This window comes from Triturus cristatus, chromosome 5_1, assembly GCF_964204655.1.
Source record: "Triturus cristatus chromosome 5_1, aTriCri1.1, whole genome shotgun sequence".
In the NCBI taxonomy this organism is placed as follows: domain Eukaryota; kingdom Metazoa; phylum Chordata; class Amphibia; order Caudata; family Salamandridae; genus Triturus; species Triturus cristatus.
In genome coordinates this window covers 124565203-124592944 of record NC_140587.1, presented here as the reverse complement: position 1 = coordinate 124592944, position 27742 = coordinate 124565203, and the positions used below count along the sequence as shown (strand labels likewise).

The following is a 27742-nucleotide window of genomic DNA, read 5'->3' as shown; positions in this document are numbered from 1 at the left end:
CTGAGCCCCTGCGGCCCCACCCCCTTCACTCCCATTGGCTGCCACGCTCCCACCTCCCAGCTGCTCCTCCCTCCCTCTGCCCTCATATGGAGGACGCCTAAGGCAAGCCCGTCTGCGCCCGTCCGCGCCTGGACCGCACCCAGCGCCAGAACCCCTGGACACCGCACCCCTCGCAACGCCAGACTGCACTACGACGCAAGCACCCTCCACGCACTCAACACCAGACGAGACCACCCCTGCTACCGGCCCACCCCGAAACGCACCCAGGGGCCTTTCACCTGCCGGAACTGCAGATTCACCAGCATCCAACCCTCCACACCAACAGCCAGAGAACCCAACCACCTCCGCTGCATCCTCCTCAACACCCGCTCCGCTCGCAAGCACGTCATCGAACTCTGGGACCTCCTAGACTCCACCGCCCTGACGTCGCCTTCCTGACGGAGACCTGGCTGAACGCCACCTCAGCACCAGACATCGCCATAGCCATCCCACAGGGCTACAAGATCTCCCGCAGAGACCATACCAACGGAGTGAGAAGAGGAATCGCCATCATCCACAAAGACTCCATCAAAATCTCAACGAACACCGATGACACCCTCACCACCGCTGAGCACATGCACTTCCAGATCCACACCGACCCCAACACCACCCTCAGAGGAACTCTCATCTACAGACCTCCCGGACCCCGCCCACAGTTCAGTGACACCATCGCCAACCTCATCAGCACCAACGTCCTCGCTTCCACGGACTACATCCTCCTCGGGGACCTGAACTTCCACCTCGAGAACAACAACGACGCCAACTCCACCACCCTGATCGACAACCCCGCCAACCTCGGACTCAAACAGCTCGTAACGACACCTACTCACGCCGCTGGACACACGCTCGACCCCATCTTCTCCGCAAGCCCCCACGTCTCCTTCAACCACACCACCGAACCACACTGGACCGACCACAGATGCGTCCACTTCACCTTCAGAAAACCCACCACACACCACCGCACCCAACAGCTACCACGAAGCTGCTGGGGCAAGGTCACCGAGGACCAACTGACTACCGCCCTCGCCCTGAGACCACCCACTGACCCAGACACCGCCACGACCAACCTCACACAGTGGATCAATGACTGCGCCAACACCCTTGCCCCTCTCAAGACCTCTACAACCAACCACATCAACAAGAAAGCCGCCTGGTTCACCGAGGACCTCCGGATCTCCAAGCACACCTGTCGGAAGCTGGAGAAGAAATGGCTCCACTACCGAACACCAGACAACCACACAGCCCTCAAGAGCGCCACCCGCAGACACCACCAACTCATCAGGACCGCCAAGAAGACCGCCTTCAAGGACCGCCTAGACAACAACGCACACAACACCAAAGAGCTCTTCAGCATCATGAAAGAACTCTCCAACCCCAGCTCCAACACCAATGACATCCCGCCATCTCAAGACCTGTGCGACTCCCTGGCCACCTTCTTCCACCGCAAGATCACCGACATCCACGACAGCTTCAACTCCGACCCCCCCGCACCCACCACCGAATCCACCACCCCTGCGACTCGCACTAGTCGCCTGACCGTCTGGTCCAGCGTCAGCGACGAAGACACCATCAAAACCATGAACTCCATCCACTCCGGATCCCCATCGGACCTCTGCCCTCACCACGTCTTCAACAAAGCCAGCGCAACCATCGCGCCCCACCTCCGGAAAACAATCAACTGTTCCTTCGAGACAGCAACCTTCCCAGAAAAGCTGGAAGCACGCCGAGATCAACGCCCTTTTGAAGAAGCCCAAGGCGGACCCCAAGGACTTCAAGAACTTCCGGCTCATCTCCCTGCTCCCTTTCCCGGCAAAAGTGACCGAGAAGATTGTCAACAAACAGCTGACCGGCTACCTCGAAGTTAACAACATCCTGGACCCTTCCCAATCCGGTTTACGCAGCAACCACAGCACCGAGACCGCCCTCATCGCCGCCACTGACGACATCCGGCTGATCATATCCCTCACCGAAGATCCCCCCACCACCAAAGCTAACCTCCACAGAGGAATGAAGGCCATAGCCGACTGGATGAAGGACAGCAGACTGAAGCTGAACTCAGACAAGGCAGAGGTCCTCATTCTCGGACCCACCCCATCAGCCTGGGATGACTCTTGGTGGCCCACGTCACTAGGCACAGCCCCGGAAACCACGGACCACGCACGCAACCTGGGGGTCATCCTCGACTCCATGACCAGGCAAGTCAACGCCGTCTCCGCGTCCTGCTTGAACACCCTCCGTATGCTCAGCAGGATCTTCAAATGGATCCCCCTCAACATGAGAAAAACCGTTACCCAGGCCCTCATCACCAACAGACTCGACTACGGGAACGCCCTCTACTCAGGAACTACAAACAAGCTCCTGAGACGACTCCAACGCATCTAGAACGCCTCGGCCCGACTCATCCTCGACGTCCCCCACCGCAGCTACATCACACTCCACCTGAGAGGCCTGCACTGGCTCCCCGTCAACAAAAAGATCACCTTCAAGCTCCTGATCCACGCACACAAAGCACTGCACAACACCGGACCCACCTACCTCAACAACTGACTCAGCTTCCACACCCTCACCCGAAGCCTCCGCTCCGCCAACCTCGCCCTCGCCACAGTCCCTCGCATCCGAAAAACCACCGCCGGTGGCAGATCCTTCTCCTACCTCGCCGCCAAGACCTGGAACACTCTCCCCACCATCCTACGACAGACTCAGGACCTGCTGGCCTTCAGAAGACTCCTCAAGACCTGGCTCTTCGACCAGTAGCACCCCCTCCTCCCCAGCGCCTTGAGACCCTCTCGGGTATGTAGCGCGCTTTACAAATGCAGTGATTAATTGATTGACACTTTATGTTCAATGTACCTTTGGATGCTATACAACAAAAGAGTTGCAGGGAAGGTTATGCGTCGGTTCCTTACACGCAAGAACGGGGATGCGTCGGTTCCTTACTCCGGGGGAAATGATGCGTCGGTTTCCTACTGCTGCGTAGGGGACTGTGATGCGTTGATTCCTTACCAGATGGCAGTTGATGCGTCGGTTCTTCTCTGCGTGGGGAGGTGATGCGTTGGTTTCTTACTGCGCTTCTGTGGCGATGCGGCTAGCAACGCCGTGATGCGATGAAGATCCGGTGCAATGAAACAAAGATGGCGTCTTCTTGATGTTGCGACAACGAAGGGGTGATGCGTGCATGGCCGACGGCCGTGCGGCAACTTGATGAATCTTCTTGAGCCACGACAGGCCCTGCGACACGCTTCTCTGGCGATGCGACTGCCTCTGCTGCGACGGCGACACTCTTCTCCAGGGATGCGGGGCACCTCGGTGATGCGATGCGACAGCGACGGCACGCTTCGTCAGTGATGCGACGACAACGGCCTCGACAGCAACACGCTTCTCCGGTGATGCGACGGCGTCTGCTGCTTCGGCGACACTCTTCGGTGATGCGAGGGGCTTCGAGTGAAACGATGGCGACAGCTGCATTTTTATTGTCCAATCCCTTCCCCTGGTCCGGAAGGTTTTCGAGCACCGAAATTGTATCCCATTCTCCTCAAGGCCGACTGCTTTCTGTTGCCTGCCTCTTGCTGTTGCTTCTGCTTGTGACATGTTTCCTCTCCCTTCCACTCATATAACTTCTCAGGACCGCTGTTTGGCCTGCTTGTGACCTGTTGCTTTATTTCCAATGCATTTTTATTTTTATTTTTTTATCGAAACACTTTAACCTCACATTTGTGATAATACAAATCCACTAAACCAGAAAAAAGAATGCACAAATAAAAATACCAAAGCAATTTTCCAGTATACCTCAAAATTTAATTGAGTGCATCGGTTTTGTTCAGGCTTCTTATTCTTCATATTCGTCATGCAATTGCCTCACACCTTCCTTAGGGAGAAAAAGTGTATGAAGGGAAGTTGTGACTACAGTTTTTTCACTATAAATGTGTAGACTCCACTCCTGCACTGTCAATAGCGTACATTAAATTGCCAGTAAGGGAGATGTTGTTGGATTAAGAACCATATGATGAGTCTGGTTACACAGGAAAGGTGCATGTTCAAAAGAGCTTAAGGCTGTGCTACTACTAATGTCCTAGAGGCCAATTTGGAAGATTTTGAGGGGTTCTGTAGGAGAAATATTATCTGCATAATAGGAGTCACCGAATGATCAGAGGGACCGGGGGTTAATTTGTTTGTGGGTTGTGGAAGACCTTATACTCAAACAGTTGCAACCATGTGGCCTCTCAAAATACTTCTCCGTTGTGCCCACAGAGTTATTGGCACTCCAATAAGACCGGGTGTCCCACCGAGCCCCAAAGTAGCACGCTTCTTTAACTACCGGGATCACAGTGTCATTCTGTAGTCTGCTCACAGTGCGCCTCAAAGTCCGATGTGATAATGCTGCTTTCTTCCAGGATATTACCCTCCAAGTTCAGAGAATGCGGCGGCCCTTTCTTAAAGTCAAGAAAGCGTTGAGAAAGCTTAAAATAAAATACTCCATTATATTCCCAGCGAAACTGCTAGTGGTGGCAGATGGATGAGCATGGTATTTTACCACCCCGAAGGAGGCTTGGGACTGGCTGGATAGCTGGGGAACGGTTGGTGGTGCCAATCTCGCAGAGAAAGATGACAATGTGACGCAGGAACCCCGGAAAAGATGCAACACTCAGCCAGCCAGTGACAGCGATATCACCTGCTGCAGAGTGAAACTCTTCTGGGGATTTTCCCAAGTGACACTAGCTGAAACCGAGTGGCTGACACAGCCCAGGGCCTGTTTCTTGTTTATTCAAGTTTTCCTGAACGGATACCGCAGCTGTGGGGTTGCTGACACCTTGCCCAAATGGATGATGTCTGCCAACACTGAATATTTAAAATGTTGACTATTTCTGTGGTTACATTTCTCCTTTTTAGGTAGAGCCTGGGCAACGCATGCGATACTCTATCGTGCTGCAGATTCCTTACAGCGCACCCAGGCCTTTCCGCTTTGCGTCAAAATATTGTAGAGCTGTCGTTACTCCTCTTTTCAGGGCTCTAGTTTTGCACATGACTGCGTGAGTTACTTCGTGGCTCTGCAATTCTGGCATGGAAAACATTTAAAGTACTGACGTCTGCGTGCCTGGTTGGTGCCTATATAGGCACCGTGACATCATAACATATGCTACCAATGCCGACAACGGCATGTGGAGCCAAATAGAGCCACCCGAGGCCACGCACAAGGGGTATTGCTCAGCAAAAGTTTCCGGATCCAGCCTGATGCCTCGGAAATTCAAGGTAAGGAATCTGCAGCTAAAGTCTCTACCAGATAATGCGTTACCGAAGATAAGTAACTTGTTCTTTAGTGATAGTGTGTGTAATAAATAAGACCAATTTTTATAAACACTGTGTGGTTTCTTTTCATCTTGCCTACAATACAGATTTAAGTTGGTAAAACAAGCTGCTTTACATTCCTTAAACATAAGCCTGAAGGCTTCTCTCTACAGCAACCAGTCAGAGAGCATTCAAAGGTATTCAAAGACCACTAAAATCACCATGAGGTGTGCCTGGATCAGTGCAATGCGCGCCCCTTAAATAAGTGTGCACCAGATATTAACCCAGCCTCCTACATTGGGTGCAGCGGTTGGGATGAAAGCCTGCACTGTTTTATCACTTAATCTAGGTGAAAGTTGCATGCAAAACAATCACTAGCTAGGCACATATAATATTTTCTAATCTAGGAAATCCTACTTTTTAGATTGGTAGTTGAGGGTCTAGCACAACCCTTTCTCCAATCTATGGAAGTGTAGTTTTTACCAGGGTAGGTAGGTGCAACACCACACTACTCCTAGTGTCATGCCTTTGGTTGATGAGTCCAATGAGGCCCCACCCTCTAAATACAGTGGTCTTAAGTTCGAGGAGCTTAGGACCCTGGCTGCATCCATAACACATAAGACACTTAGCAACCCTAACACAAAGCTGCTCTTAGAGTAGCTCCTGCAGGATGACTTCCAGACTCCTGACAGGTCAGAAGTCCAGGACAAAGTGGGTATGGCTGATGTGGCTCCAGAAGAAGAGTCAGGGGTGTCTCACCCCAGTAACCCAATTGTGAGCCTGACCAGTAGGAGTCTGAAGACCCCTCACTGGTGAACTCTATTCCCCAGGAAACATTCAAATGGGCGCTGCTGGAATCTAGTGACACAGAGGGAGGCCCTAGAGGTAGGTCCCCTTTTTTCCTCCTGGGAGGGTGCAAAGAGTCCTGGGGAGGTCTAAGAGCAAAAATGAAAGGAAGAAAAAAGTGAGATGAAAGAAGAAAAAACTTCAAAACATGAAAGGAAGAAATCATAAGGAAGGAAAAAAGAAAGAAGCAGAACCAAGAAAGGAAGAAAAGAAAAAAGAAAGACAAAGCAGGAGAAAATATGAAAAAAGGAAGGCAAAGAAACAGAAGAAAAGGCATGAGAATGAAAGAAAAAGAAGATAAAAAAGAAGCAAAGAAGAAAAGGAGAGAAAACAATAATGACATGCAAGGAAGGAGCAAAGAAACAAGCAATAGGAAAGCAGAAAGTAGAAAATAAAGTTGAAACTGAAAAAAGAGATGAAAGAAAGATATGCAAGAGTATCAGAGGAAGAAAGGAGAAGAAGGAAGACAAAGTATTGAAAGAAAAACACCAATACAAAAATAAAGGAAGAAAATAAAGAAAAAGAGAAAGGCAAAGCAAAAATAAAGACCAGAAATGGGGACGGAGTAGAGAATTAAAGCTATAGGAACAAAGAGAGAAAAAAGAAGAGAAAGCAGGAAAACTGAGAATAAATCAAGACGTAAAGAAAGGTAAGAGAGCACAAAGATAGAAAGAAATTATAAAAATAAGAAAAAGGAAAGGAAGGGAAGGGAGTAGAGAAAGAAAAAAAAAGAAAGAAGTTGAGAAATATAAAGAAAAAAAGACAATTTTCAGAAGAGGAAGCCATTTACTGTGATCTTCCCTAATCTCACAAATGATCCGTACAATCTTTTAAAGTGCTTGCTTATCAAAACGGGAGCTGCATATTCCCAAACCAGCTGACAGGTAGTTTTAATGCAGGATGAGAGGAGCTAGTAGCTATCAATTGATCTATAGGAGACACTAGGTAAGATAATCAGGTGTTTGTTAAGTTTGCTGCTGCCAACACTGGAATGGCAGTCCAGAATCAGATGTTCTTGTGATGAATTATCCTCTGCTTCAAGCAATGGTGCACCCTGGCCAAAAGTGATCCTCTTGAGGGCCTTATAGCTTATTTCACTAGAGCATAAGCCGTAAATACTGCCCTAAGGGCCTTGCCGAGTAACATATCTGACAAGCAGCCATGTAAGCATCTGCCCACACTATTATCAGACACTACTGCATTGATTCACAAATCTTTAGGGAGGGAATTTATTTTTGCCCTCGCTTTTCTGCAGGACACTTCTAAAATCCACTCCTCTGATTTACCGCCTTGGAAGGGGCATAGCTCTGACTTTAAATTCGCAAAGAGGGAAATCTGCGGTTAGAAGTATCCAGCAGCTTAAGTTATTTACCTTCTGAATTAATCTACCAGCAGATTTCTCACCGCCCTCCCGCCTCCCCTTTATGTGGCACAGATTTTCAGGATTTAATAAAGGTCGTCGTTAGACTTAGCAGACAGACAGCTACCATTACATTTGTCTGATTTGTTCCATGTCTTTGGCATGGAAAGAAATAATGTTTTACCTGAAGTCAGCATACTGCAATGGCACTTTTATGCAGCTTTGTCTTGTCATGTCCGGAGGTGGTGTGGAAATATGGATTTTTATGGTCGGTTATGTCCCCTATCTTGGACCCCAACGGTTTCATGTATAAATCACAAGTACATGTATGTTCCCTCCAGTTCCAGTTATGAAGACGCAAACACATGTGCGTCCACCGTCAACATGTCCTCTTTCAGATCCGCCATGAATGGGCCGGATATTCTATTCCTAAGTATGAAAGGCCACCGGCTTTATATGGTTCACTTCCCACATTTCTACAGATTCAGGCGAGTAGGCCCGAATTCTGTCACCAAGCCTTTTCTTGCCTTCTGCCTCTGAAAGCTCCAGTCTGAGCCTGCATCTGTGACCATGAACTTTGTCTTACTCCCTGCGCGGCTAACGGTGTCTGATCCAGCCCGTAGCCTGCCAGAAAACTGTATTTCACCTTCAAGATTATCTCCTTCGCTCCTCATCCGATGCATTCCTTTCTAGCAGTTTAAGTAAACATTCCTCCAGCTACCGTGCAAAGGGGCCAGGCCTCGCTGCCCTCATGCAAGTAATTCATAGCCCTGTTACCATGGAATATTCCTACCCCCTCGCATCTAGTGTAGACACTTAGACGCTTGTACACGCACTAACAGTCAGTATAGTCAGTATAGAATAAGATTCTATCCTAAGAGACCTCTCTTTTTGGATAACACAGTTCTTTAAACATAGGATATTAGATATGATTTGGGATTAGGTTGACATAACCCCAGACTTTTGTCTCCACATGTAGAGCTAAATGTCAAGTCCCATTCTTCACCCTCTCGTTGCACGTCAACTCACACGTCATGCTGCTGCGCGCGCATCTCTGCCAAGTATTTCTGCTGACATTGCGAAATTCTTTCATGGAACCACCCATTTGTGACATCATACCCAATGACGTTCTTTAGTTACGCCTAGTTACACCCATTTTAGTTACGCATGTATGCCTTTATCTCTGCTATCAACTGTTACGCCTCCTGCATCTGTTTTACTGTAATGCCTTTTCTATAAAAATGATTACCTGTCAATAATGTATTGTTCCTTCCTTCCTGAACTTTCGTGGTGATGGAATAGAAGGCCCATAATTCGAATTATGTTCCTTTGTATAGGAATAAAGCCCGTTCCGAACCTCTAATACCACGGATTCTGCCTCTTATTTTACTGAGCTATTCTTGTTAATTTTCCGCATCAAATTAAGTTCCGGTAATTAAATTATTTACCACATATGGCGCCCGAACAGGGACACTTTCTCATCTCACGCGCCGGAGGTGCGTTGCAGGCCCGGTCTCCTGCCACAGCTGGACGGACAACAACGCGTACCCACAGGATTTCCTGTATCTCCCTCCTGCCGAGCGGGGGTAACTGAGGCTGCGATCAACACCCAGACGAGGCGGTGAGAAGTGCGAAGTATCCCGACCAGAGCCTAGCTGAGAGAGCAAGATCCGAGGTATACAGAGGCCCACCAAGTTCCGAAGTTTCGAAGTATCGAGTCGAGTCCAGTCCGGTCCAAGTCCAGTTCAAGTTCAGTTCCGAGGCCTTCCGTTCCGAGCTACCCGGTGAGTACCATTGTCGGGGAGGCGTTCTGACGTGCACATAGGTTGTGCCGGTCAAGACGGGTTTGGGTACACAAATCCGGTCTGCACTGTTTCAGCAGTGTATCTGTACTGTTTAGCAGTATATCTAGTATGTCTAGTATATAATTCAGAATTACCTAGTTAGTGTCGAGTATTATGCTTAGTGACTAGTTCCCTAAATGGCCATCATTGTTGTTCATTAAATGTTAAATGTTAAATGTTTTAAATACGTTCTGCATATTGTGGTGTGAATGACTGTTCATTATTGTGTTTTGTTGTATTAAACGTGTTCAAAATTAGGTATCAGATCAGTTCTCAATATGCCGCTCTTTTCGAAATTAAGACAGATCAAAACTAGAAAAGGGGTACTCGAAGAAGCTGTTCCCATTCCTCCTAGGGACACTCCAGGGTACTTCATGTATCATAAACATGGCCTAGACGCCATATTATTTCTTGATTTATGGGTAGACTACACCAAGGAATTACCAGAAAGTCAGAGGTGGCCCGCAGCTGGGACCTGGGATGCAGATTGCATCATGAAAGTAGAGGAAGAATTATGGAAAAAGAAAGCTAGACAATCACAGAAAGATGCCATTGAATTATGGCGTAAAGAATCGTATAGACGTACAGAAAAAGCACGCAGACAGGAAGAGAAGAGTAAGGAGAATTCAAATAAAGTCCGAGAAAATCTATTAATTGAAGAAGGTACCCGAGCAAAATCAGAACAAGTAGACAGACAAAGAAATGCCCTTATGAATGGTATGTATCCTCTTCTGGCCGAAGGGTTACCTAAGGCTACTCTGGAGATACCCAAAGACTTGCCACCTCCATTGTTTCCGATAAAAGCACATCCCAAAGGGCATCCCAGAACCGCAGAAGATGTTTTCCTTTCCTCTTATTTAGACGACGCAGCTCCCGAGTATGCTAATACTGCACCACATAGACCGCCTGCCGAGGGGGTTCAACGCCAAGACCCTCCGTCTGTACCTCCGCAACAACAAACTCCGACACAAGTTCCGGCAAGCACATCTGTTTCTACAGCTGTACCCACACCTATGGTTGCTATATCACGTTCAACGAATCCTTTCACATCCAGCACCCCAGGCGGTGCTACAGGAGGTACAACAAACATTTTTTCCACGCCACCCAGAGTAAATAAACTTTCCTTTCAAGAATTAGCCCACCAACGTACGCCCAAACTAGTAACTCCCGACATGCTTAAGGAACTTCTAGTAGATTGTAGATATGACCCTGTGCCCGGCAAAGAGGACGAAATGCTGCTGGCATCATTACGTATCCGACGAGCTGCAATATATTTAGGGAGGCTACCAGGAATGACTACACATTTAGAAAATATATATCATTTTGTCCAGTCAGGGCGAGATTCTGAAAGTATTAATAGAGCCATGGAGTACCAGAAAGTGGAGATACAGGGGGAACTGTTACGTTTCCTCATAAATTGTGTGGTCAGAAATCAAGACCGACCAGGGGTAAATCCGGAAGAAATGCGAATTCTTACCACATGGAGTCGGAATATATCAGAGGGGAGACATGATAAACTACTAAGTATAGTAGCTATGTGCCGAAAGATCCGCAAAGAAGTAGAACGAATACACGAAGAAAGATTGGCGGTAGACCAGCCTGAACAAAACGAGGAGGAGGAAGAATTAGAACTGCCCACAGGACAGTTAGAAACTATGGCCTATGTAAGTAAAGGAGGACCCCATAATAATACCAGAGGCTTTACTGATCCGATACGTCCGATACGTCCAGTTAATAACAGAGATTTCCAAACCCCTATAATAAATATAAGGTCACCCGAACATTCGTTCCAAGCCGCTGACAAATTACTCCGAGAACGAAGGGGTTATCATATACTCGATTCTATGGACGAACAAGAATTAGCCAGGTCAGCCGTTCACTGGGTTGACAGTCCCGGAAAATATAGTGATGATACACTAGCGCACACGTTTTTGAACCTCACCCCAGATGAACAGCGTTTAGCTGGTATCTACATGATTCAACAACTCCTTATATTATATAAAAGCCAACACTCCGATCCTGGTCCCTTACCTGATACATTAACTAAATTACTCACGAATAAATGGAGAGGTTCAGGTACTGAGTTAATTAGAGAAATACTAGAATTCAGAAAGCAGTACATTCTTTTTGTATGCCCCGAACATGTCTCACTGCCCATCAAGGAAAGAACGACGTATTATATGGATAGACAGAATCCCTTACGCGAAGTGCACCCGATAAAAGGTGATGACAATCAGTTTAAACGTGTGTTTGTATACACACCCATATCTAAAATGGAACTATTAGAAATGAAGAAAGTGGTACCCAGTCATGACAAAGACCCAGCGGGTTTCCACCGTGAAATTAAAGACATGTTGCTCATGGGAGAGTATACCTATCCCGACATTATGAAAATATTAAAGGTATTAATGCCTGCGGGCATTTACGAAAAACTCAAAGAAAAGGATTGGGAGGTGGGAGACCAAAAGATAGATTGGACAGCATTAGAAAACGAAGAAACAGCTCGAGGTCCAGGTTTAGGGCTTGGGGAAAAGACCAAAATACTACCAGGTTTATTAGTACAGGTACTGCCACGTTTATTAACTACGAAAAAGGAAGACTGGGGTGCAATCTCAGCCTGTAAACAAAAGCAAGATGAAGACACTAGTGATTTCTATGCCCGATTCGAAAAATGTTTTGGTATAAATAGTGGAATAAAAGCAAGTAGCGAATCGTATCCACATCTGTTTGTGACAAAATTAGTTGAAAATGCCCTGCCCCAAGTTAAGAATAGAGTATTGAAATTCGAGAGTACCTGGCAAGGTAACACTCCGTCACAAATGTTACAAATGCTACAGTACCATCACAATAGAATTAGAGAGGAACAAGAACATGAACAAAGACGCATGAAAGACACGAAAATTAAAATGCTAGTTTCCCAGACAGTTCCAGCTGACGGTCATAAAAAGGGTATGACACAGTCCAGTGTTTCAGCAGGTTCTGTAAAAGGGACATGCAACTATTGTAAACAGCCAGGTCATTATGTACACGATTGTCCAGTTTTAAAACATAATATCGCCATAGGTAATAGAAAAGAAAGACCACGGCCACTTAGACAGGATCAGAACCAACAAGGAGCCCCGCAGCATGCACAGGCCATGCCAGCTCCGCAACAGTCTATGCCAGCTCCACCACCGCAGCCTATTGCTGCCACACCAACAACGACACGACAGATGTACCAGACCGCACAGTATGACTACCCTGATTATCAACGATACTCATGAAACAGCCTAGAGAGGGAAGTTGGCTTACCCCTTATCGAGGTCCCTGTAGATCAAGAAGGACCTTATGTACACAGTGAACTATTAGGCCAAGATAGAAAATTTTTACTTGATACAGGGGCAAGCCGAACAACCATAAAACGTAGTGAAGTTCCAGGGGCACCCCTCTCAGGCTCACAGAATATTTCCCTTGGTTTTTCAGGAAAACCTATCATTAACGAAGTATCACAGCCTCTTCCACTTACGATTGGTCCCTTGACACGAACTACAGATTTATTGCTTACTAAATCATGTCCAGAAAACTTGTTAGGTATAAAAACATTGAAAGCTCTAGGAGCTATAATATGTTGTTCTCCGGAAGGAGTAAGACTGTTTTTACGGGATTTCAAAGGGCACTATGTGTCCCGAGACATGGATCACCGACTGCAGACTTTACCCACACATCTATGGGCACAAGGCCCTACAGATGTTGGTTGCATGAACATTACACCATATCGAGTCACACTAAAGACAGGAGTGGTACTACCACGAATGCGACAATACAAGTTACCCCCAGATGCTGTAGTGGCTTTACTACAAATCGTTGACGAGCTTATTACCCAAGGAGTGGTTGTGGAAACCGACTCCAATGTATGTAATTCTCCGATAATTCCGATCCTTAAACGAACTGATCCAAAAGCCCCGCCAGTATATCGATTGGTTATTGATCTGCGCGAATTAAATAAATGTATTGTACCACAATACCCCGTAGTCCCAGACATTTCTTCATTACTGACAGCCATTGATTCCGAAGCAACATTCTTTACTGTAATTGATCTCAAGAATGCCTTTTTCAGCGTCCCAATAGATCCGGAAAGCCAATACTTGTTCGGATTTAGTTTAAATGGACGAAGCTTTAAATTCACACGCGCACCTCAAGGATTCACAGAAAGCCCCAGCATCTATAGCCAAGCACTGAAACGAGAACTTGACAGTATCCACATGCCAGTCAACACTGCCCTGCTTCAATATGTCGATGATCTGCTGATCACCGCAAGAAGCGAACCTGAATGTGAAAAAGCTTCACTGACGGTTTTACAATTTTTGGCCGAAAAGGGGCACAAGGTGTCCCCTTCTAAGCTGCAATTCTGTGTCCAGCGAGTTGTTTACCTTGGGCACTCGCTGTCCAAGGAGGGAAGGCAGCTTACATCCGACCGCATCCAGTTAATTGCTAACATGCCAATACCCAAGACACAAAAGGAGGTACGGGCTTTTATAGGCCTCACTTCATATTGTAGGCAGTGGATCCCTCAGTATGCATTTCTAGCAAAACCACTCATTCAGTTGACAACACAGGAGGCGGCCACATCGACTGTCCTCCCTTGGACTCAGGAACATACACAAGCTTTTGAAAACCTAAAGAAAGCTTTATGTCAAGCACCTGTTTTAGCAACACCATGTTACAATAAACATTTTACGCTCTTTGTTACAGAACGCGAAGGTACTGCCTTGTCAGTACTCACACAGGAACAAGCAGGATCACACAAACCATGTGCTTATTTTTCTAGTACATTAGATCCCGTAGCTCAGGCTCTGCCTGCATGCCTGAAATCAGTGGCAGCGACAGCTTTAGCAATCAGACAAAGCGATGCCATAGTATTAGGGCATCCATTGACAGTACAAGTACCACATGCAGTAGAGGTTCTTGTGAACCGAACGCAAACACAACACTTGACTATAGCAAGACTTACCGGTTACGAATTAACATTGTTTCAGCCACACATAGAAATCAGACGTTGTAGTACATTGAATCCTGCCACACTTTTGCCAGTAAACGGAACAGACCCACTAGCACATGATTGTATTGAAGTTATTACTATCACGACGAAACCCAGACAAGACTTGACAGACGTCCCATTGTCAGATCCAGACCTGACGTTGTATGTAGATGGTTCATGTATGAGAACAAGTACAGGAGAGCTAGTGGCCGCGTATGCAGTCACAACAGACACTGAAGTCATTGAAACAAATTGCATAAATACCTTGTCAGCTCAAGCAGCAGAGCTCATCGCTCTGACACAAGCCTGTATTCAAGCCACAAATAAGAAAGTCAACATATACACTGATTCACGTTATGCATTCGAAGTTGTACATGACTACGGCGTGCTGTGGCGAGAGAGAGGTTATTTAACTTCTCACGGTGCCCACATTCAGCACGGACCCCTCATTCATGCCTTATTAGATGCAATACATCTACCTACTGCAATATCAATTATGAAATGTAAAGCTCATACGAAAGTTACTGATATCATTTCCCAAGGCAATGACCTAGCTGACAGAACAGCTAAACAGACTGCTCAGAATAAAACTCACACATCTGACATGACAAAAACAATAGTTCTGACACCAACACATTGCATGACGGTTAAGGATCCAGCTCTTGACGTAATTGACATACAGACACACGCTACACCAGATGAAATAAAGAAATGGACTGAATTAGGAGGGATCCAAACAGATCAGGGATGGATGACGAAGGAAAAATCTATATGGTTTCTTCCCGACTCAATGGTCCAAGTTATCATTAATACAATACATAGTCCAGCGCACCTAGGAGAAAAAGCTATGCTAGACAGCATTCAACACATTTGGTTCAACAAACATTTACGAGCAGCAGCTAAACAAAAAGTTCGTACCTGTATGATCTGTTGTCAGTTTAACCCAGGAAAAAGCATTCCCGTGGAACAGGGTGGATTTCAGCCTCCTGATCACCCTTTTGAAGTCCTCCAGATGGATTATATCCAGATGGAACGATGTTGAGGATTCAAATATGTTCTTGTAGTTGTTTGTGCTCTTTCCCGTTGGACAGAAGCATACCCGGTTTCAGATTACACTGCCCCGACTACTGCCAAACAGTTGGTTCGAGAATTCTTCCCACGGTACGGTTTACCACGTGTTGTCTACTCAGATAACGGCCAGCCGTTCTCATCCGAACTAATGAAACACGTTTCACTTTTGTTAGGCTATCAATGGAGATTTCACTGTGTCCGACACCCCGAGGCAGCAGGTCTCGTGGAACGACATAATCAAACTCTGAAAATTAGATTGTCCAAAATATGTAGAGAGAAAGGTGTCGACTGGGTAATAGCCTTACCAGTGGCACTCTTTTACATGAGAATGGTAGCACACTCTCGAACAGGGCTATCCCCGTATGAGGTGATCTTCGGTAGACCACCAAATATTTGGGGGACGCCTATACCACGCAAAATAACTGATGTTGACTGTAATATGCTGACAGATTACCTGGCTTCCTTGATGTCTGCACTACAATCTTGTCGTTCACAGGTAGCTGCAGCCTTTCCCGACAACACCGAGGTGAAACCCCATGACGTAGTTCCCGGGGACCTGGTGTTAGTGCGTAATTTTGACCGGAAGACTCAGCTGGATCCTAGGTGGAAATCGCCTCAACTTGTACTGCTCACCACGAGGACAGCCGTGAAGATCGAAGGTCGCAAAGGTTGGATACACTCGAGTCATATCAAGAAATTTTATGGACTACCATCCGATATAGAGACTAAACCCTGTATTCCCTCAAAGACAGACTCAAAGCTCCCTTTGGTTGAGAAATCGAACTCAGAACTATATAGACTAAAATTGAGGTCCAGTCAGTCAGACAATTTGATTGTTTAAGTCCTCTCCAAGGTGAATCGGTTGAATTTGTCTCTGACATGTATCCTCTGGACCGGAATAGAGAAAGAAATAATCAAATGCAGTTGAAAAAACATGCGTACTGTAAATCACTGCGTAGTCATTGCACAGTGACGTTGTTAATTTTGTTTTTCTTATGTCTTTTAATAATCGCTGCAAGTATATTGTTGCACATATATTATCCTATTTCTAAACATGTTTACAATGTTACTGCTGAACATTCTTTTAGTGAATTACCCCCGCATGAGTTGTCATATAGATTTGCGCTGCGCAATAACACTTTTATTAGTATGTTACATCATTCCCATCAGACTAGCAATGCTACAAATTGTTGGATATGTGGCCGACTCCCTCCCTATCAGAACTATAAGGGAGTTTTGCCCCTCTTTCCCTATCCGTTCACACACAATGGCTCCTGTGGAGCATGGTTTAGTTTAATTAATTCCTTAGATTCGAATTCCGCAGTTTATCAAGACAACTGGGTATGGGGAAACCTGAACTTAGTTTTGCTCAAAGTCTGCTACCCTAACAAGGAGGGACTTCCCAAAAGAACAGGAACTGATCTAGAAAATGAAGTATATGGATTAGGTAATTTTACACTTAACCTCATGATCCTGAACGTTGAATCTGAAGCTACACCAATCTTGTCCACCATGTCGGTATTCCCAGTAAAAGGGGAACTATGTATAAGAAAGAATGGCTCCATACACATGGGCCATAGTAAATGCACCACTGTGATAAAATTCAGTGATCAAGGCAAGTCTACATTTAGAGCTTCTCGTCATTCCTACTTTATATGTGGCCAGACCGTATATATACGCCTACCTCTAGATTGGGATGGTACCTGTTATATAGCATTCCTCCTACCACCTGTTTTCCTAGCTCCTCCTGATTATCATAGAAATACTCATTTAGTACACAATAGACAGCAGAGAGATCTCCCAATCGTCGATTACACTGAAACAGCATGGGAAAAATACACAGATTTCAATAAAGGTTTCTTTCCTTATATAGGTACAGTTACTAATAGTAAGTTGATACGTAGATTAACCAGAACCCTCGAAGCAGTAGTGAACGAAACTATTTCCGCCTTAGGCAATTTAACAGAAGAACAGTCTGCTATGCGGATTGTTGTGCTTCAAAATCGTCTTGTCCTTGACGTCATCCTGGCCGATAGGGGCGGAGCTTGTAGGGTCATCGGATCAAGTTGTTGCATTTTCATACCAGAAAATTCACCGTCAGTATATAAAGCCATAACCCGCCTTCATAAGATTGTAAGCCAGATACACCAGAGTCCAGGCACCTGGACTTGGTCCGGTTGGTTCTGGGGCGTGTTGTCAGCCTGGGGATGGAGAATGCTCTCCTTCCTAGGTATTGGCTTTCTCATACTATTCAGTTGCTGCTTATGTCTACAATGTGGGCCAGCGATTTGTGGTCTGTGTGCCACCTCGTGTATCCCACATCCAAGTTTTCGTTCGAGATCCCGGAAGAAGAAAGAAGAACAAATGATGTTATATGAACAGATCGATGGATTGATGAAGATTGATATCTCCTAAGGGCAAGTAGGGGACAAGGAGGGAATGTGGAAATATGGATTTTTATGGTCGGTTATGTCCCCTATCTTGGACCCCAACGGTTTCATGTATAAATCACAAGTACATGTATGTTCCCTCCAGTTCCAGTTATGAAGACGCAAACACATGTGCGTCCACCGTCAACATGTCCTCTTTCAGATCCGCCATGAATGGGCCGGATATTCTATTCCTAAGTATGAAAGGCCACCGGCTTTATATGGTTCACTTCCCACATTTCTACAGATTCAGGCGAGTAGGCCCGAATTCTGTCACCAAGCCTTTTCTTGCCTTCTGCCTCTGAAAGCTCCAGTCTGAGCCTGCATCTGTGACCATGAACTTTGTCTTACTCCCTGCGCGGCTAACGGTGTCTGATCCAGCCCGTAGCCTGCCAGAAAACTGTATTTCACCTTCAAGATTATCTCCTTCGCTCCTCATCCGATGCATTCCTTTCTAGCAGTTTAAGTAAACATTCCTCCAGCTACCGTGCAAAGGGGCCAGGCCTCGCTGCCCTCATGCAAGTAATTCATAGCCCTGTTACCATGGAATATTCCTACCCCCTCGCATCTAGTGTAGACACTTAGACGCTTGTACACGCACTAACAGTCAGTATAGTCAGTATAGAATAAGATTCTATCCTAAGAGACCTCTCTTTTTGGATAACACAGTTCTTTAAACATAGGATATTAGATATGATTTGGGATTAGGTTGACATAACCCCAGACTTTTGTCTCCACATGTAGAGCTAAATGTCAAGTCCCATTCTTCACCCTCTCGTTGCACGTCAACTCACACGTCATGCTGCTGCGCGCGCATCTCTGCCAAGTATTTCTGCTGACATTGCGAAATTCTTTCATGGAACCACCCATTTGTGACATCATACCCAATGACGTTCTTTAGTTACGCCTAGTTACACCCATTTTAGTTACGCATGTATGCCTTTATCTCTGCTATCAACTGTTACGCCTCCTGCATCTGTTTTACTGTAATGCCTTTTCTATAAAAATGATTACCTGTCAATAATGTATTGTTCCTTCCTTCCTGAACTTTCGTGGTGATGGAATAGAAGGCCCATAATTCGAATTATGTTCCTTTGTATAGGAATAAAGCCCGTTCCGAACCTCTAATACCACGGATTCTGCCTCTTATTTTACTGAGCTATTCTTGTTAATTTTCCGCATCAAATTAAGTTCCGGTAATTAAATTATTTACCACAGTGGGTTAAAGTTGCAACAATGGCCAATGGCTCCACCTGTAGCTTTTGCATCAGTCTCTGGATCCAGTTTAGTGCATAGGGGGAATCACAAAGTAACAAATCTGCAGTTAGAGTATTGACCGGAAATAGCCTTACCGGAAGTAAGTAACGCATTGTTTGTTGTTTTAAATCCATTGATTCCTAGGCCATGAGAGTTTATTGTCTAGGACTCAGACAATCCTGGCCAAGGGCTAGGATTTGTGTTGCATTTAAGAAAATGCTTGCAGAAGGATTATTTTGTTTGTAATATGCAGTATCGCTTTTAAACTTTTTATTTACTCTCAACAGGTTCCGGCACGAAAACTGGTGATGGTTCAGAACCAGGTATGTACACTACCCTGTTTCAATAATGGTTCCGGTCCCCTTTAGTAAAATATGCAGGCAGTGCCGGCTCTAGGGAGGTGCGATCGGTGCCACCGCACTAGGCGCCGACTTGTGGTGGGGGCCCCATGTTCATTGTTTTAAAAGCAGTGCTTTAAATGGGCCGGTACTCACCGGTACTGAGTACCGGCACTTCCGATTTTTTTCGCCGTCAGTACCGGCACTTCTCTGTAGCCAGGGAGAGTACCGCTACCCTGTTCCTCGGCACGGCAGGCTCAGGTAGGTTTCTGCTCCAGTACAGGGCAGAGGCCGCTCTGCTTCCGAGGAGCTTGTAATTAACTCGGCTGAAGTATCCTTTTCCAGAGTTGCTGGTGAAGATTCCAGCAGCGCCCATTTGAATGTCCCAAAACTGCAGGGGTTGGAGAGGGCTTGTGTCACGCTGTGATTAACAAGACAGGGTCTCTAGACAGACCCTGCACTGTCAATCAGTTGCGCAGCGGCCATTCGGGTGAAAGTGCCATCATGACTTTCATTTTGTGTTATGAGTTAATCTGTGTTTTTTTGACATAAACACATCTCTCATGTGTTTTAATATGTAAAGCAACTGGTACAGAAGTCTCTATGTATGATATTTTGTCCTTAGCCCCGCCCCTAGCCCCGCCCACTTGCCACACCTCTATTTCAATGAGTACCTGCACTTATTTTTCCCCATTTAAAGCACTGTTTAAAAGCACCTATGCTGCGTACATTATCCCAGCAGTTTTCATGCATCAAATAAAATGACAACTCCAGTGATTAATGTTCTTCCTGGAGAGAGACAGGAGTTTTGTCTAGTGAAAGTTTTGACTCATTATAGCGCACAGGGTTAATATGCCTGCTGCAAAGAAAGCGTCCCACTCAGATCACAAAATGCATATAATATAAATAGGTCAATGGGTTGCCGCTTTTGTCAGAAAACCTTTTGTTACTTGCAGCTTATGAGTTAAAATCCAAATATATAACAGGGAGCTATTAACTGCCATCAAATTGCTGCATGCAAACTGCTTTGTGTTGTCATGTCCGGAGGTGGGTTGAAGTTGCATCAATGGCCAATGGCTCCACCTGCAGCTAATGCATCAGTCTCTGGATCCAGTTTAGTGCGTAGGGAGATTCACAGGGTGAGGAATAAAAAATTAGCTAGCATTCGTGCCAAGAATTTTCAATTCTATTAAGGACACGGAGGCGAGGATTATGCTTCTCTTTCTTATTTATTACTACTCACAGCAGCCAATGAAAACTTGTATTATGTAAAACAAACTACATTTCCCATGATGCTTGCACTACATCACTTCCTGCAATGCCCCATAAGAGCCAGCAATACCGGAACCTGTCCTCATTCTTTGCTTCGAACATTAATGTCCAATATATAACAAAAGTCCAACAACAGCTTCCAACGTGGAAGAACCAGACCAGCTGGGAGGAACGTCAACTTCAAGCAGGATTACGTCTAATCCATCTTCTTTTCGGATCCTGAAAAAACAGAGATAGAACAACCCGTAACTTCTGTGTAACCAGAATATATATGCAACACGGGTGGGTAAGAATTCCAATACTGTAATTTAACCGGGTGGGATAATCCTCGCCTCCGTGTCCTTAATAGAATTGAAAATTCTTGGCGCGAATGCTAGCTAATTTTTTATTCTATTACAGGACCGGAGGCTTCGTATTATGCTAGTTTAACGCTGATTAAAGACCACAGAGGATATGTAACCCACCGGTTTATAATAAAACTGTTTAAATGTTGACTCAGAAGACCAATCCGCAGAATGCATGATATCTTGAACAGTAGAGCCCAACATAAAGGTCTTAGAGGCCATAGCGCCTCGAACAGAATGTGCACCAAAGACTTGAGTATCAATACCTGCTTCCTGCATAATATTTTTTAACCATCTGGCTATAGTAGCCGCAGTAACAGGTTTGTAAGGTTTCTGCAAAGCAATCAATAATTGTACCACACCATCAGGCCTATTAGGCCTGGTACATTCTTCATAAGCTTTGAGACATTGAACCACCCAAAGTTTAGCATTGTCAGGAAAAGCATGATAGTCTACGCTGCGTGACATGGTTTTAGTTCTAGACGTGATATTAAAAGAAACTCCCTCCGGAGTAAATACTCTACCTGTAATATCTAGAGCCTTAACATCCGAAGAACGTCTACCAGCCGCCAGGCAGAGCAACATGGCCAATTTGGCTGATAATTGTTTCCTAGACAACATGGTATTGTCGGGCCATCGGTTAAACAGGGAAGGAACCAGTGAGACATCCCACAGGGAAGAATATTTCGGCTTGGGTGGATTAGCTACTCTGATACCCATTAAGAGTTTGCATATTAGGGGATGCATCCCGACAGGTTTGCCCTCAATCGGAGAGTGGCCCGCCGATATGGCTGAACGGAAATTATTAACAGAGCGATACGCTAAACCTTCAGACGCCTTTTCGGACAGGAAGTTTACAATGAAGGATAATTCTGCCCCCACGGGATCCACATGTTGTCCCATGCACCAACGAACCCAGCACCCCCAGGCTGAAGAATATCGCTTCCTGGTAGAGGGGGCCCACGCTTGGTTGATGAAGCCTGAAGCTTGTTCCGAAATCCCCGGCATTTGCCAACGCTGCCGGAAAGTCTCCAGGCCATCAGAGACAGCTGCCCCGATAGTACCATCGGGTGCATCTCTCCATGAGGGTCCTAGAGCATCGTCGAGGACCATGGGATCCTCCTGGGGAAGTCGCAGCTCGCCTCCAGCAGTAACGGGAACCAAGACTGCGACTTCCACAAGGGAGTCACCAATATCACCTCCGCCTTCTGGCGCATCACATGTGTGAACACGCGAGGAATGAGAATGAAGGGTGGAAATGCATAATTCAAATTCGGGGTCCAATCCTGTGCAAAGGCATCCGTCGCTAGAGCTAATGGGTCCGGCCTCCAGCTGAAAAACGTTGTCATTTGGCGATTCAGTCTGGAGGCAAACAGGTCGATCTCGCAAAGACCCCATATCTCCTGCAACCACTGACCACCAGTGGGAGAAGCTGCCAGTCGCTGTAGTCCTTGAGATGGCGTGAGTTCCAATCCGCCACTACATTCGACTGACCCGGAATGTATTCAGCTATGACTGAAATCTGATGACTCAGGCAATAATGCCAAAAGTCCTTCGCTATCTCTACCAGCATTGAGGACCTCGTGCCCCCTAGTTGGTTGATGTACCGTACCGCCGAGATGTTGTCCATCCGAAGAAGAATGCAACATGAGACCTTTCTGGGAGATAGGGTCCTGATCGCAAATGACCCTGCAAGGAGTTCTAGACAATTTATGTGTAGATTTAACTCGTCTAGAGACCAACGTCCCCCTGTGGAAATATTTCCGCAGCGCGCTCCCCAGCCCCAACGACTTGCGTCGGATTCTATGACCACTTCTGGTAGGGAGCCGAAAATTGCTCTGCCGTTCCACGCTTCCACGTGGGCAAGCCACCAATGTATCTCTTCCCGCAATTCTGGGGAAAGAGGAACTAAGTCCGTGTAGGAAAGACCCTTCTGTAAGTGTTGAATTTTGAGTCGCTGAAGGGCCCTGTAGTGTAGGGGTCCCGGAAATATTGCTTGAATGGACGACGCGAGAAGTCCCACTATCCGGGCAATCACCCTGAGAGAAACCATTTGCTTGGCTAACAGGGAGCGAAGCTCCTTTTTGATATCCTGAAGTTTGGAACGTGGAAGACTGAGCTGGGCCGTCTGAGAATTTATGACGAACCCCAAAAAATCTATCGTCTGCGTGGGGCACAGAACCGACTTGGGTTCGTTGATCACAAACCCCAGGTTCTGAAAGATACGAATGGTCATGCGCAAGTGCTGAACTGCCAGCGTCTGAGACTGCGCCATGATGAGCATGTCGTCTAGATAGACAATCATGCGAACCCCTTGTTCCCTGAGGTAAGCTACTACGGGTTTCAGAACCTTGGTGAAGCACCACGGTGCTGAGGAAAGTCTGAAAGGAAGGACCAAAAATTCGGACCACCGGTTCCGCCATTGAAATTGAAGGAATCGACGATGTGGACGAAATATGGTGACGGACAGATAGGCGTCCTTCAGGTCCAGACGGACCAACCAATCCCCCTGCTTTAGGAGGTCCGCCAACAGATGTATGCCCTCCATCTTGAAGTGCTTGTAAGTCATGTACTGGTTGAAATCTTTCAAATTGAGTACCAACCTGTAACCACCGCCTTTCTGCTGCACCAGAAAAATATTGCTGCAGAAACCGCAAGGGCCCTCGTCGCAAGGTGCTATTGTGTGTTTCTGCAGCAATCCTTCTATTTCTGCATCTATGAAATTGCACTCTAGTCGGGAAAAAGAAAGCTGTCTGGGCCGATGAACCTGATAGAGAGTCTGGAAAAAGTCTAGATGAAACCCCTGAACTGTGTGCAAAACCCAGGCATCCTGCGATAGCTGAACCCAATTGTGATAAAACCGCTGAATACGTCCCCCCAAGGGAAGAAGGAATAAGTCTGGAGCGCTCACCTGAAGACTCAGTGTTCTGGAATCTTCCCCGATAGGAGCCTTTATTAAAACGTCGCTTGTTGAAGCGCTGCCTGGTGGGGTAGAAGGTACCGCCGCGGGTAGAGTCTCACTCTCCCCTGCCGTGACCGAAGTCTCCTCGCTGAGAACCTTGGGAAAACTGACGGCCAAACGAGCGTCCCCTCGTCCGGCCCTGTTGAAAACCCCAGCTTGAAACACACGTTTTATTCCTGCTTGTGCTTTATCCAGGGTCGTAAACGTGCCCACATACTTGGCCACATCCTCGACGAAATGATCCCCAAAGAGGTTTCCGTCCGCCAATGGCCCAGGTTCTGCCGCTGCCAACTCAGTTAGATTAGAGTCCATGCGCATGAGTATGGACTTTCGTCGCTCCGTGGAAATTGCGCAGTTGGCATTACCCAAAAGGCAGATGGCACGCTGGGTCCAGCCCGCCAACACATGGGAATCAATGGTGGTTCCCGATTCTTGTGCCTCCAGAGCCATCTCCAAGATCTTGGCCAAAGGGCCGACAACATCAAGAAGCTTGTCCTGACACCCCCGCCAGGCGAGATCTATACCCTTCTTTGGGTCCTTAGCAAACTTTTTAGGAAAGTTAAAAGGCTGGAGTCAATTTCAGGCGTTTCTGCCACCTTGTCCGAGAGATCCGGTCGGGGACATTCAGACCGCAGCCTGTTGCGCACTTCTTTGTCGAAACTTTTGCGCAAATTTTCATGCAGGTACACCGCCACCTCTGGGGCGGGCAGCCAGTCAGATGACCTGGGATGAACAATGTCAGAGGGGTTAAACGTAAAAGGAGTAGGGGTCGTCTGTGGAGTTTCCACATTCTTGGCCTTCCTTGTTTTCTTCTTAGGAGGGGAATCATCTGGGGTATCAGAATCGGTCGAACCGGGATCAGTATCGGTATCCTGAACCTTCTCTCTTTCAGTATCAGGGCGCGGAAGTGAAGAGTAAGAGGCAGAATGAGGCCGAGGCTTATGCTGTGGGCCTTCTGAGGGAACCCCTGTCGGGGCAGTGAAGCCATGACGCTTCGCAAACTTCTCCAATTGCCTGGTAATAGGCTTCAAAGCAGTAGCCAACACCTGCTGCACAGTTCCCGGAACTGCCTTCTCCAGGGCCTTGTTGACCGACTCCTGTACGGAAGTGTCCAGGGCTTCAACAATATTTTCTTCAATGGAAGGTGTACCTACTTCCTCCTCATATAAGGTGTCATCCTCCTCATAGTGCACCCAATTTTCCATTGTGGAGCCAAATTTATAAACGTACTTGCTCATAAAGGCAACAGTAAGGAGGAGTAAGAGGGGGGAGCCAACCCACAGCACAAACAGAACAGGTACCAAGCTCCTCAGCAAAAGCTGTGTCCCAATTATTGCAGCCAACAGGGCGTAGTGGAGCCAAAAGAGCAAAGAAATCCAAGGAGGTGTGCTCCCTCCAGGCCCAGATCGTTTTTGCAGCCAGCCAGGTGTAAAGCAGTGCTCTCTGTGGAAATCCCAGGTTGGAATAGTAAAAACGAAAGAAAAACGACAGAAAACCGGGCAGTAACGACGTGCGTAGCCCAAATCCTACCAAAATATAGCCCAATTGGGCTACGCACTTGGGAACGTAACCAAAAGTAAAAGTGACTGGCTCCAAGCGCACCGGCTAATGAGGGGAGCCTTTGTGCTAGATTAATCGATCAATTTCACCCGCCGAAGGCGGGGCGGTACCGTGCACACTCTCCGTGATTAAGCGCTGAACGCGCTAGGTGTTCTCATGGCAGTGCGGCAGAGCGCTGCGTCTCGCACAGCTATCGGCGTGATGCACACGCATCGAACGCCGTAATCAAAGTTCTCGGGCTAAAACCCGCAAAAACATTGCCGCTCCCAGCGGGAGCCCCACAGTGCCAAGGGCGCGAAACCTGAACCGCCTGCACGGCGTTTACGGAAGGCAATACACAATATACATTTTACAGCAAAGCGGCTTTTAGTTAGATTTAGCCCCTAATACGAGTAATAACAATACACCGCTTGAGTTGTAATAAGGCACCAAACATTAAATAACACAAATTAGCGATGTAAATATCAAAGAACGATCTCAGCAACTTAACTTTCTGCGTGAGCAGCAAAGAAAGAGGAGCGGGTTCCGGTATTGCTGGCTCTTATGGGGCATTACAGGAAGTGATGTAGTGCAAGCATCATGGGAAATGTAGTTTGTTTTACATAATACAAGTTTTCATTGGCTGCTGTGAGAAGAAATAAATAAGAAAGAGAAGCATAATACGAAGCCTCCGGTCCTGTAATACCATCACAAAGTAACGAATCTGCAGTTAGAGTATTGACCGGAAATAGCCTTACCGGAAGTAAGTAACGCATTGTTTGTTGCTTTAAATCCATTGATTCCTAGGCCATGAGAGTTTATTGTCTGGGCCTCAGACAATCCTGGCCAAGGGGTAGGATTTGTGCTGCATTTAAGAAAATGCTTGCAGAAGGATGTATTTTGTTTGTAATATGCAGTATTGCTTTTAAACTTTTTATTTACTCTCGACAGGTCCCGGCACGAAAACTGGTGAAGGTACAGAACCAGGTAAGTACACTGCCCTGTTTCAATAATGGTTCCGGTCCCCTGTAGTAATATGTGCAGGCAGCGCCGGCTCTAGGGCGGTGCGATCGGTGCCACCGCACTAGGCGCTGACTTGTGGTGGAGGCGCCATGTTCATTGTTTTAAAAGCACCTATGCTGCGTACATTATCCCAGCAGTTTTCATGCATCAATAAAAATGACAACTCCAGTGATTAATGTTCTTCCTGGAGAGAGACAGGAGCTTTGTGTAGGGAAAGTTTTGACTCATTATAGCGCACAGGGTTAATATGCCTGCTGCAAAGAAAGCGTCCCACTCAGATCACAAAATGCATATAATATAAATAGGTCAATGGGCTGCCGCTTTTGTCAGAGATCCTTTTGTTACTTGCAGGTAATAATTTAAAATCCAACTATAGAGCAGGGAGCTATTAACTGCCATCAAATAGCTGCATGCAAACTGCAAGGAAAATATTAGAGATATATATTTTTTGCCCAGTTTTTCGTTGTCCTAACCTTGCAAAAAAGGTTCACTTGGGTAGTAATCAATTCTTATTATTAAGGAAAACCCCAAACAAAGGTGTACCATTTTAAATTCTGAATTTATGCTTTACTAGTCCAAGGAATCAAACTATACTGCCTACCAGTATGGGTGAAATGTGACTCCTACTCCTTTTAGGCCTCTGTTTTATGTAACATTTCCTACATAAACTGGTATGAGTGGCACTATAAAACTGAATTAATCTAAGAGACAGTGGTTATGGAGACTTGAGTGGCACTGCCAAATGGTGGTAGTGAGGGAATCCGTGGCGGAGGTGGTAATTGGGGGGGCACCAACAAACATTGTCGCACAGGGCGCCACTTGTGCTAAAGCTACAGTCTTGATTGTGTAAATTATTTATATTCTTATTTTCCACGTGTATTCTTAAGAAAGGGGTTTGTGTGAACGTGTTAGGCCATACTTGAGACTGTTAGGGTACAGTACAAAGTAAAGCAATACTGTGAGGAAACCTATGTCTAATATTCTACAGTGCATGCTATTGAAAACTGTTGAACCATGTCCTCTTCTGTTGTAAAGAGTTCCAACTCTAAAGTACACTGTTTGCACTGTTGGAAATTTAAATTGATGAGACGTGTTCTGTGCCATTGAGTTCTCTCTGC

The 27742-nt window shown here is 46.3% G+C and overlaps 1 protein-coding gene across 1 annotated transcript in view; it reads left to right on the top strand.

Annotated features, from left to right (window-relative positions):
* LOC146830356 (uncharacterized) overlaps positions 1-27742 on the top strand; it is a 993685-nt gene that overhangs the window by 580201 nt on the left and 385742 nt on the right. Inside the window, exons 10-11 of the mRNA XM_085603721.1 lie at positions 19434-19469; positions 26553-26588. Coding sequence (XP_085459847.1) covers positions 19434-19469; positions 26553-26588 — 72 coding nt within the window. The remainder of the gene's footprint in view (positions 1-19433; positions 19470-26552; positions 26589-27742) is intronic.